The 12,152-nt window shown below is 47.0% G+C and overlaps 1 protein-coding gene across 1 annotated transcript; it reads right to left on the minus strand.

Moving 5' to 3' along the window:
• Positions 1-5,415: 5,415 nt before the first annotated feature.
• Positions 5,416-10,488, minus strand: LOC134547913 (uncharacterized). The gene is made up of 2 exons (XM_063392072.1): positions 10,352-10,488; positions 5,416-6,962 (listed from the first exon to the last, which is right to left on the minus strand). Exon 2 carries the CDS (start codon positions 6,948-6,950, stop codon positions 5,439-5,441), a length of 1,512 nt encoding a protein of 503 aa, XP_063248142.1. The 5' UTR covers positions 6,951-6,962; positions 10,352-10,488; the 3' UTR covers positions 5,416-5,438.
• Positions 10,489-12,152: the final 1,664 nt, after the last annotated feature.

A 12,152-nucleotide genomic window follows, 5' to 3' on the forward strand; every position in this document is an offset into this window, starting at 1 on the left:
ATCATCCAGTTCCAGTCCTCCTGACATGGACAGGGGCCAATTTACTCAGAGCGTTTCCAACCTGGCCAGAAATGGCTCCAGGGATGGAGCATCCACAGCTTCCCTGAGCAGCCTGTTCCAATGTCTTGCCAGCCACACTCTAAAGAATTTCTTCCTAATGTCGAATTTAAACCTACACTCCTTCAGTTGAAGGCCACTCCCCCTTGTCCTGTCACTAGAAGCCCGTGTAAAAAGCTCTTCTCCATCTTTCTCGTAGGCACCTCTAGGTACTGGAAGGTGTTAAAAGGTCTCCCCAGAGTCTTCTCTTCTCCAGGTTGAACAACCCCAACTCTCTCAGCCTGTCTTCACAGGAGAGGTGTTCCAGCATCTCTGCTCATATTTGTGGCCCCCATCTGGATTCAAATATGCCCATCTTTATAAATATCCCCATATCAGACAGGTCCTTGTGCCAGTTATGAACAGCAGAGCTGTATCTGGAAGCCATCCAGGTCACAGATCACTGACCCCAGACAGTTTCTCCCATGTTTACCATGATGGTGGTCCCTTGGTCCACCCATGATGGAAGGGCAGTGTCGGAGTCCAGGGCATCCCTCTGGCTGCCCTGGATGGTCCAAGAACCTGGCAGGAGGATCTGGGACTGTGGCAGGGGCATTGGAGACCTTGGCACAGAGCCCAAAATGACACTGTCTTTGACCTCAGTCCATGGGAGAAACTGTCAGCCTTGTACGAGGAACGACAGGCCAGAGTTTGATACAAATAGCAGTTAGTTTGTCACAGGGTGCAAATGTAAAATTTGGGGTTTTTAGAATGGAGTCAGGGAAGGCAAAATGTAGAGGTCAGGGAAGGCAAGATGGAGGAATCAGGGTGTGGCCCTGTCTTTCTTCCTTCTTGTTCTTGTCCTCCATCTTCTGCTGTAGTGGGTCACAAGGGATTGGTTTAGGACAAAAGTGACTGCTCTAGTATAGGTAGCAGGTATTGGCAATTAATTGTAAATAAAAAATATGTCGTGGAAGATGGTTGGGTCAGAGAAAGGGTACAAAACGTCTGAGCCCTCCCTACCTGGGAGGAGTCACCTCCTGCCCTTGCTGCAGCAAAGACCTTGGCAGGAGGCTGAAAGAACTGAGAGATAAGAAATAATAAACAACTTTGAGAAACCTGAACTGGTGAACTCCAACTTTTTCTTCTGGTTCTGGCATGGGCTTTCAAGGAAGAAAGACTCTAAACCAATGTATCTTGGGAAAACCAACCTGAGAGGGCAGTCTTTTCATGCTCACATTTCCAGCTGAAACCAGATCTTCCCAGACTCCAATGTGGTGATGAGATTATTTCCAAGAAAAGCAAGAAACCCCTTTCATTAGACTGTTTTTTTGTCTGTTTGCTCAAGTAATTTATATTGGGTTAAAAGGGGATGTTGCAAGGCCTATTTTAAAAGAATAAATCCTGACCTGGGAAAAATATCCAACAGCATCAGAACATACTCTGTTTGAAGAAAATGCAGTAATTTGGATTAGCCAACTGAAGTCCAGTACTAGATATAGCCAAAGAGGAACCAAAAATAATCCCTACAGGTTTCTCATTTATTGTTACTGCATTTAGCAGCTAATTCAAATTATTTTTATTAGATATACAAAAGGCAGACTTGCATAGTTCATGGAGAAGAACAGGCCAAACAGATCCAAAGTGCAGTGTTTCCTTCAGCTTCCTTTGGACTCCAGGTGTTAAAGGTCTGCTGTGCAGAGAAGGCTGAGGAAGCCATTTGCTGAGCACAGCAAGGTTTCTAACTCTTAGGTATGATCAATGCTACACATTCTGGAGTGCCATCTACTGGCTTTTCATTAACTATTTACATACTCAAACAGAAAGCGCTGCTGTAACCTCTGGTGTAATCAAACAAGACTGAATCCCAGCAGGATGGTTCCTATGTTTCAAAATCCAATGCAAGGGATATCTTAAGATGTGCTCTCTCTCGTAGTAGAATAATAGAAAAACAAAGGAGAAAATCCCTAACAATTTTAAATATAAGCCAAGAAACTGCATATCTTAGTCAGCCTCAAATGCAAGCATGTTGTCAGGAAACAAAATGTATTCAGTACCTATTTGCCTCCTATCATCAGGAAAATGAAACTTTCTTTAAATCAAAGCTGAATGGCTTTGTTTCTCAAAACAAAATGCTGAATTTATTTTGGTTCTGTGTGCAATATTTTAGTTTATTCTACTTTCTGAAATACTAAATAATTTTTTGTCTTTTAAAGAGGAAAATTTACACAAATGTTTTAGACCAAGCACTCATTTTAAAATGAGAAAATAATTTATCACCAAAGAACACTAACATTTTTGGTATTTTCAAAATTAAACATATAAATTTTATTTTATCTGCATGAACATCATGAAGTATTCCAAAATCTCCAAGTCCTACCATTTTTTTCCTTTGGTAGATGAAAGGCATATGATGTTCAACTGAGAATTTTCTGGGCCAGCTGTAGATTTTTTACTTTATTTAGGTTTGGCTAAAAAACACCAACAAAACAAAACAAAAATATAGCACAATTTTGTGGTTTTAAGACAAGACTTGCACATTCTTTTCTGAACTGCACACATAAAGTTCATTGTATCTAATAAGAGCTTGAATCTTTGCTGCCACATTAGTTTTAGCACTATTCACCTAAGAGGTGATAAAAATTGACTCTAAGATGCAGATAGTGGGTTTCCCCGAGGAAGAAGCTTCCACTTCCTCAAGGAAGTGGAATAATTCCCTGGGAAACCCTGTTTTAAGTGCAACAAGCAGGAGGCTTACTCACATGTCCCCTCAGTTCAAGCATGTAAATTGTTACTAGAAGGTTCCTCATTCTTTGTGTTATGATAGGTTGATGTTTGGTGCAGGAGTTTTAGTATTCCTAACCTTTCTCCGCCACTGGACCCTTCCCTCAGACCCCACCTTAACTCCCCTCCCACACCAGGATGTATAAATACCCCTGTCTGAGCCTGGCTTCCTGCTCTTTGGCCCCTTGTTACTGCCTTGTTCCAGTTCGCTCTTATACCGTATACGCCTTACTGTTTGTTATGTTCCTTTTCGAAATTAAAATTAAAATTAAAATTAAAATTAAAATTAAAATTAAAATTAAAATTAAAATTAAAATTAAAATTAAAATTAAAATTAAAATTAAAATTAAAATTAAAATTAAAATTAAAATTAAAATTAAAATTCCTTTTTGGACAGCTGGATCAAGGCTGCCTTTCTCCATTAAGCTGCCACCAGGGCAGAGTCCTGAGGAAGCTCAAAGGGGTTCGATCGTCCGGGCTTGGACCCATGGGAGTTTTACTAAGAGTCCAATTTTTCACATTTGTGCCCCCAGTTTACCACCACTACTGAGAAGATGAAGCTATTCTTTATTACTAGTCTCGACCTGTCAAAATAATGTTGATTTAATTTGGAAAGTATTTTCAGACAAAAACTCCCAGCCCCATTTGAATCCACTCCATTGCATTATGCCACTAGACCTGTCGCTTCAGAGTCCAGGGATGATGTCTGAAAGTGTCATGTTATAAATAGAGAGAAAAGGGTTGTTATAATAGTCTCTGGTCTGAGGCTGTAGTGAAAATGGGCATGTTGAACTGAGGTTGAAATGAACCCTTTCTAGCATTTCTAAACTGATTGAGTGGGTTGGTGAGAGAAAGGAATAGAAGGTCTATTATAACCCTTTCTCCCTCTGTTTTCCTGCTAACAGTGTCTGACAATGAATCCCCAGGATATATAAAGTTTTCAGGTTCACAAGGGCATGGAAAGACCTGGTTTGTATTGTTACAAGACAACAGGAGAAAATAAAATACACTAAAAAGTGTAACTCCATTTGTGTATGGTGTGGGGGTAGAAACTGATATCTTTAAAAAAAATGAAAAAAGTGTAACATGACAAGCTTTTGAAATCAGTGTCATCCACAATGCAATCAGTAGCAAGCCTTTGCTTATTGTCCTGCTAATAAGATTTTTTGCAGGTCTGTAGTTGGTAATATAAAGAGGGAATTAAAACAACAGAAGCTGCCACACACTATTTTTCTCAAGGCTTATTTCCTCAAAGGAAAGGGCTAGCAATTTCATCTGTCCAGCCTATGTAAACAAGACCTGATAACACGAAAACTGTCTTCCATCCCTTTGTTTTATGAAGGAAATGTTTTTCTACATCTGCTGCTTAATCCCAAGCTCTGGAAAAACAAGACAAAACTCTGCCCAGCCTTCCAGATCCCAAAAGTCTGCCCAACATATTGTTTTCTAGGATTCTTTGAAGTTGTCTAAATATGTAATTTCATTGGTCATTGTTAAATTTTATTAAGATTCCTCTAAGCAATTTTTTCCAATAATTCCAGTCCATAAAATTTCCCATAATTAGAAACTGGATAAAACAAAAAACCTCAAAGACCCTAAATTGTTTAGTTTAAAACAGTTATTTTTGTTCAAAATAACATTTTAGTTACTCCTGTTCTCATCTGCATCTGAAAAGTTCTGTCCCTGGGCAGCTCTGTTCTCTGTCATAGATTGTTATTTGTTCTTTCATGTAAAATTTTTGAGATTTGTGTGTTTTACAGCTATTCCCATGATGATAATTTTGGTTTCTCTCCTTATAATCTGTCATGCATTTCAGAGCTCTGCCTGCTAAATTTTCTTGTTTGGCAGTCTCACACTGAAAACTGTTAAGCTGTTCTGCATGACCAGCATGTTCCAGAATAGCTTTAAATATATATACCTGTTCAGTAAGTGTTCAACAATTTATTGTCTTTCTGAGCATTACGGTCCTGTTTTTGTAATAAGTTGCTGTTTGAGGAAGATGCATTCTGTGGCAGTACACCTGGAAGGAAGCAGACATCTAGTTACTGACATTTCAAGCAGCAGTCTTCAAAGGCAGATATGTTATCCTTTTAAGACAGCAGCTGACACTTTGCATTACTCAGGTAGCTCTTCTTTCATCACCGTTATTGTTGTGTCCTTTAAACTGCTCAGTTATGTGTCCTGTGACCTTGTGAGTTAGCAGCTGTTAGTACAAATGGCAAGAAGACCCAAGCATTGAATCCCCCCTGAGAATCAGCCCTTGATATCTTGCACCTCTGCTCACTGGCACATTGATTGCATAGCAATTAATCTTGAAGTCTGATTAAGCCAGTGAACACTGCAATTCAATATATTTTCCACCTTACCACACTAATTAGGGAAGAAAATCCAATGTGCCATACATCATGCTGGGTTATTCTCCTGATAAAACCCATGGTGAGCCTTGTAATCTCTCCTTTTTCATACTGAACTTTATAAGCGCTTAATTGAGCCTCTGCAGTGGTAGTCATGGACTAACAGTGTTCCTAGCCAAGGCCCAACCAAATTCTTTCCTACCAAGTGAGACTTGGTAATATATAAACATTCCCCCTTTTCTTTTATTTTTGACCCTGTGAGTCCTATCTCAGATATCCGAATTGAGGGGGGTCCACCAGGTGTTCAGAACGTAGGTATGATTCTGCAAACCACTGCTGTTGAGTAGGCCATTGTTTTCGAGGAAGGCTGCGCACTTCTTCTACGGTGATTTCAAGCTGTTCAGCCTGCTCGTCCTCATCAACGAAGCTTTCCTCCTCTTCCTTGAACGCTTCTGGGCCTACTTCAACGGCTACTCGGTGGACTTCAGCTTTGGGTGGTGATGTGGAGGAAGAAATCAAATTCTGCAACATCTTTTTCATTAGTCCAAGGCTGGCAATAGCAACAAAAAGCACAAAAACAATTAACAGAACAGTTTTAAGAATCGATCCCGTCCAACCCGAGATTCCCCATCCCTTGAACAAATTACTGAGCCAGTCCCCGTATTCTTGCTTGATGTCTCCTATCATGTTTTCCATTTGTTTGAGTGCCTCGCGAGTCCCCTTGGCCCTAGATGTCAAATTAAAGCAGCAGAGCCCCTCAAACTCCTCACACGAGTGACCGTGGAGGAGCAGGAGGTAATCGATGGCTGCACGATTCTGGAGGGTTGCCTGCCTCGTAATTTCCTCATCTTTCAGGAGGTTTGACAGGGCCCTAGAAGTCAAACGGGATTGCTTAGCTACCCAACATTCCAAATGGCCTAATTCTCCGAGGGTCTTAGCAATGGCGACCCACGGCGCAAATACTGTGATTGCGATGCCTTTAGATCTGCTCCAATGGATAATTTCCTCATCGCAATCGTCTGCCAATTTTTTGAGAGAGTAGTCTTCTCTCTTCTTTCTAGAGTGTGCCAATAGATGTGCACCATTTGTAGAATTTTGTGTAACCCAATCCAAAATTTGTGATTTGTTGGGTGAAAACAATCCGAGGGTCCCAAAGGTGCACGGGCCTCCGGAGAGGTGAGAGGGGATACCTGCCCATGCGTGGTCTCCGCAAATCAAGAATGTTCCCCTGGGAAGCTGGCGGGGATGGGCAAAGACTTGGGCTGATTTTTGGGGAGGGATTGGAGGATAACTAAAGGACACAGCGTTGCACCAATGAGTATTAAAATGGGCTTTGGAGGAGACAAAATGACGGTGGTGACGCTGGACGTGGTCGTTGCGGATATGAAAACAAGATTCGGCTCTGGCGGAACCTAGAAGCTCCAGCTCCTGAGGCTCGTTTTCTAACTTTGGAAGACTTTTAATATAATTGTACCACGCGACGATGTAATGGGCATGCTTTAGGTTATGCTCCATTTTAGCAGCTTCTTGTCTAAGTTTTTGAGCATAACCTAGAAGCATCTTGGGCATCTCACGATCTTTAAATGGGATCCCCACGAGGCAGGATGCCATGGGATTCGCGGCACTCGCTTGGTTGAGACATATGTGGTCTTGGCCCAGTGATTTGGCCAAGACAGTCCAGACGTTCTGTTGCGGCTGGGGGACGAGCCACGCCTGGGCGATGGTCAGGAGACTGGCGAAGAGGACGGCTGAACTGATGGCAGTCTTGGCGCTCATGGTTGGACGGATCTAAACAGAAACTCAGAAAAACAAATTGTTACAAAGTGGGAAATCACTGGAAAAGGGGTCCTCCCAGCCTTCTGACTTCTCCTCGTCCTCTGAGTCACTGGACTCACGCCTTCTGCGGCGTAAAGCCGCAGAGGCGACTTGGGGCTTTCCGTTTTCCCGGACTTTAGTTTTTTTCTCAATATACGGTTTAACCCATCTGGAGGGTATCCACTTCGGCCCGGCATCAGTAGAGACGCAGGCGTACCCGCGCCCCCACGTCAAAAGCGTCAGTGGGCCCTCCACTTTCCCCGTTTCGGGAAACCTTACGGTTACCGGCGGATGCTGCTCACTCAGGTCCCAGTCGCGGTTGCTATTAAAATGCCGCACAACTGGCGGATCTGGCTTTTCATAAGAACAATTTAGGAAGTTTAACACATAAAGTGCCCTTGCCAATCTAATTGGTGGAGTCTCAACCTTCAGGACTGGTCTTTGCTGTTGAAGGACCCGTTTGACGTTCTGATGGGTCCTTTCAACAATGGCCTGACCCGTGGGGGAGTGAGGGATGCCCGTTTTATGCTCAACTCCCCATTGCTGCAGGAAATCTGCAAGCTCCCTGGAAGTATACGCAGGGCCATTATCTGTTTTAATTTCCTTGGGGATGCCCATGAAAGAGAAGGCCTGAATGAGGTGTTGGATGACGTGGGAGGCCTTCTCCCCTGCGTGTGCGGAGGCATAGACTACACCTGAGAAGGTATCAACGGACACATGCACGTACCGGAGTCTCCCGAACGCCGCCACATGGGTGACGTCGGTCTGCCAGATTTCACAACTTCCCAGCCCTCTGGGATTGACTCCGGCGTGCATGGTCGGCACGGAGTGGGATTGACACGATGGGCACGAAGCCACAATCGCCCTGGCCTGTTGCCGGGTGATACGAAATCGGCGGACCAGGGCTGGTGCATTCTGATGGAACAAAGCATGGCTGAGCTGTGCCTGTTGAAATATGTCAGGCAGTGGGGTCTTTGTCACAGGAGCAGCGAGAGCATCTGCTCTCCTGTTGCCCTCTGCAACAAACCCTGGCAAATCGGTGTGCGACCTTGTGTGCATCACGTAGAAGGGGTGCTCTCGGTGGGACACAAGCTTTATAAGTTTCGAGAGCTGCGCATAAAGCGCGTCGTTGGAAACCTGCTGTAATACTGCCTGATCAGCTCTGGACACTACCCCTGTAACATAGGCAGAGTCGGTAACTATGTTTAGCGGTCCGGGAAATCTCTCTAATGCCCTGACGACTGCGGCCAACTCAGCGACTTGAGGCGAACCCTCAACGATTTCAACATCACTGTCCCACTGCTGAGTTTCGGGATCCTCCCAGGTCATCACTGACCTGTGAGAAGCCCCGGACGCGTCTGTAAAAACGGTCAAGGCCTGGAGTGGTTTTGCACTTCGGACACTCCTCAATGCCAATTCAAAATTTCCATCCAGATTGAACAATTTGTGGGCCGGCCGATGAATTGAAATTTGGCCCGTAAAAGAGTCCAGAGCGAATTGTAGAGCTTCATTATTTTGAAGCAGAGTTTCCAACATGGGTTTGGTGATCTGGCCCGAGGATAATTTGATGGGGAGATGGATGCACTCAAAGTCACAACCGGCCAACTCGCAAAGGCGCGTACGTGCCTTGCGGATCAGCTCAGCCATGATTTCTTGTGGCCTCGTAAGTCTCTTGGGCCGGTGGTGGCTAAGAAAGACCCACTCTATGATCAGCAGTGGATCTCTCCCCCCGTGGCCCTTGGTGTCATGCTGTGTGGTGTTCGAATCCCACTGAAAAATGACCCCAAAGAGATGCGGGAGCTTACCCAGCACCACGAACCGAAAGGGTAAGCCGGGGTCACATCTGTGCGCCTGGCGTGATGACAACGCCTGTTGTACCTTCTCCAGTGCTTTCCTTGCCTCCGCGGTGAGCGCCCTGGGAGAGCTAAGCTCATCTCCCCCCTTCAATAAATCGAAGAGGGGTGCTAGATCCTCCGTGGAGAGACCCAGCCAGGGCCTCACCCAATTCAACTCTCCGCAGAGTCGATGGACATCCGCAAGGGTCCGGACTAATGTCCGGATAGCCAATTTTTGGGGAACAATGGTCCGCCGTCCGATTTCCAGCCCCAGGTATTTCCAGGGTGGCATCCGCTGAATTTTCTCTGCTTGCAGCTCAAACCCTGCAGCAACTAACAAATCTGTTACGCGTGTGAGGACTCTATCTAGTTCGCTTGTTGTTGGGGCGCAAATGAGGATATCATCCATGTAATGGTGGATGATAACTTCCTCCGCGGCTGCGCGCACAGGACGCAGCAAGGAAGAGACGTACAGCTGGCACATCACCGGGGAGTTCTTCATACCTTGGGGAAGAACCCTCCAGTGATACCTCTTCCTTGGGGCCGCTCGGTTGATGGTAGGCACCGAGAAGGCAAAACGCGGTGCGTCATCCGGATGTAGGGGAATTTGGAAGAAGCAATCCTTCAGATCAATAACTGCCAGATTCCAATTTCGGGGCAGCATGGCAGGGGATGGCATTCCTGGTTGGAGGGATCCCATGTCCTCTATAACGTTATTAATTTGGCGAAGGTCGTGAAGGAGGCGCCAGCGCCTTCCGTCACTCTTTCGAATGACGAAGACGGGCGAGTTCCAGGGGGAATTCGTTTCCACGATATTACCCTTCTGTAACTGCTCCTCCACGAGCTCCTCGAGCGCCTTTAATTTCTCCTTGGATAGCGGCCACTGGTCAACCCACACTGGATTATCCGTTTTCCAATTCAGTTTGAGGATTGGGCGCTCCTCAGTGACCGCTAGGCAAAAAACCTGAGGGGGGTCTGGGATACTAATTGTGACCCCCCATTGGGACATGAGCTCCCTACCAAGCAGGGGCCGTTCATATTTGCAAACGAAAGGGCGCGTATATGCCAATTGCCCTTTCGGCCCCGTGAATTTCACCATGCGCGCTGATCTCTTAGCCGATTGAAAACCCCCTACTCCGGAGATATTCGCCGGCGCGTCCTCCAAGGCCCAATGTGACGGCCACTCCCGGGTGGGAATGATCGTGACATCTGCTCCTGTGTCGAAAAGAAGACCTTTATTAACGGACTCATTCCCAATGGACATCGTACATTGTATTATAGGTTTTTCTTCTGTGATCCGATGCACTGCGTTGACTGAAAGTGGCCTTTCCTCAGGGTAAACCTGATACTGATCTGGCCTGGTGTGTGGAATTGCCTGGGCCACTATTTGTCCCTTTGGGTGGAAAGCTGGGGGATGAGTGGAACGCAGCCAGACATTGAGGAACCTGGGGTCACCCTTATAGGTCCCCGGGTATACCTCAATGTCTTGCGGAGTGTATTTACAGTCCCCAACAACAATGAACTTACCTTTCCTTTGAAAAGGCCAGTCCAGAAGGTCTTCGCAATCCACGCGAACTGGGTACCAGCTGGTATCTCTGAGGTGTGCACTGTGAGTGAGCCTCAACCTGTAAGGTTTACAAAATGGTGTTAACGTCAAGTCCGGGAAAGTTCCCTCCTGGGAAGGGTGAAGGAAATGCCAGTCCGAGATAGTTGTCTTGGTCCAGTGACCCCCAAAGGCGTTGACTGCCTTCTCTTCTGCACTGCCCACCCTGTTGGGGTCATCATGCCGGGTGGGCCCGCACTCCCCCCCTAGTTTTTTGAATTGTGTTCGGAGTCGTCCTGCTGCGGCCGAGGCTTTGCCAGCAAGTTATGCGGGCATTGGCTCACAAAATGCCCTTTTTCATGGCAGAGGTAGCACTCGACCCGTGCTCTGGCTGGGTTCGACGCTGCCGGCTTGCGGGCCTGTGGGCGACGAGGAGTCGCATCTTCCGCAGCATGCACCTGCCGAGTTCCCTGCTTGCTTGCGGTGGTCATATGTTGAAGCAGGAAAGGGACTTTTTGCTGGCAAACTTGCAGCATCACCTGTAGAGTCCGTGGGGGTTCTGGAGGGAGACTTAAAATCGCTTGTTTGCACACATTATTGGCATTAGCAAAAACAATCTCCTCCAAAATTCTCTTACGGGCGAGCCCGTCCGTTACTTGTATTTCTAAAGCCCTAGTCATCTTGTCCACGAAATCTACAAATGATTCTGTGTCCCCTTGCCTAATCTGGGTGAACGGCGGCAGGGGTGCACGAGGCTGCATCGTGAAAAAGGCTTTGCAGGCCAGGTCTCGCACCCTAGGCAAAACTGCTGGTGGAATGAGCAGTGCCTGAATTTGAGGGGACTCGAAGGAACCTTCTCCTCCCAGCAATTCAACAGTAAGGGGATTACCTCCCTCATCAATTGCTGGGAGTGGCAGGTGCGGCAGCTCTTCCCGCAGGGCTTGCCTAAATGCAGCAAGCCATAATTCAAATTCAGCCGGTGTCATCAGGCAAGAAAATAATTGCTTTAAGTCTGCAGGAAGGGTTGTCGCAGCTGCTAGGTCTGCCTGAAGGAGGCCGCGGAAGTACGGGCTCTCTCTCCCAAACTCTTTGTGCGCCTTACATAAATCTCGAATTATACTTTGTGAAAATGGCTGCCAATTCGGTTTTGGTTCGCTACTCCCGCGAGCCCTTCGGTAGGTGACAGGCGCAGCTGAGAGATGTACTTCCTGGTTTCCATCGCTGTTGTCTTCCGGTTCCTTACCGTGGGAACCGGAAGAGGCAGCGTGGGAACTATCATTCCAAGATGGCCTCCTTCCGGGGTGGGGAGAAGTGCCTGGCTCCGCCCCTAGGGCGGGCCAGGGGGCAGGAGTGGGAGGAGTGTCAGCGTGGGAAAAGGGAGGAACCAAAGGCGGGGTTTGGGCGGCCACAAAGGGAGGAGACATCGGGTATGTGGGAGGAGCCATGGGTGGAGCAAGGGAGGGAACAGAGGGGGCGGGTGTGGGAGGGACCAAGGGGTAAAATGGGTTGGGCAGATAAAAGGGGTTGGGCGGGTATGAAGGGGTTGGGTCAAGGAAGGGATTGGATTTCGGGGGAGGGGGACGCGGGGGAGGGGTAGGAGAACGGCGCGAACGGGCGCCATCTTGTGTGTCGCAGGCGCCATCTTGTGGCTCCTGTGACGCAGCAAGATTAAATCTAACTTTTGGTCGATAACGTGGGGAGACAGGGGAAGGGCTGCGTCCCCGGGCCGCTTGTCCAGGGCGACCCGAGGATTCCTCAGCAGTCCGGACAAGACTGCTGAGGCTG

The sequence above is a fragment of the Prinia subflava genome, chromosome 1, assembly GCF_021018805.1.
Source record: "Prinia subflava isolate CZ2003 ecotype Zambia chromosome 1, Cam_Psub_1.2, whole genome shotgun sequence".
In the NCBI taxonomy this organism is placed as follows: Eukaryota; Metazoa; Chordata; class Aves; order Passeriformes; family Cisticolidae; genus Prinia; species Prinia subflava.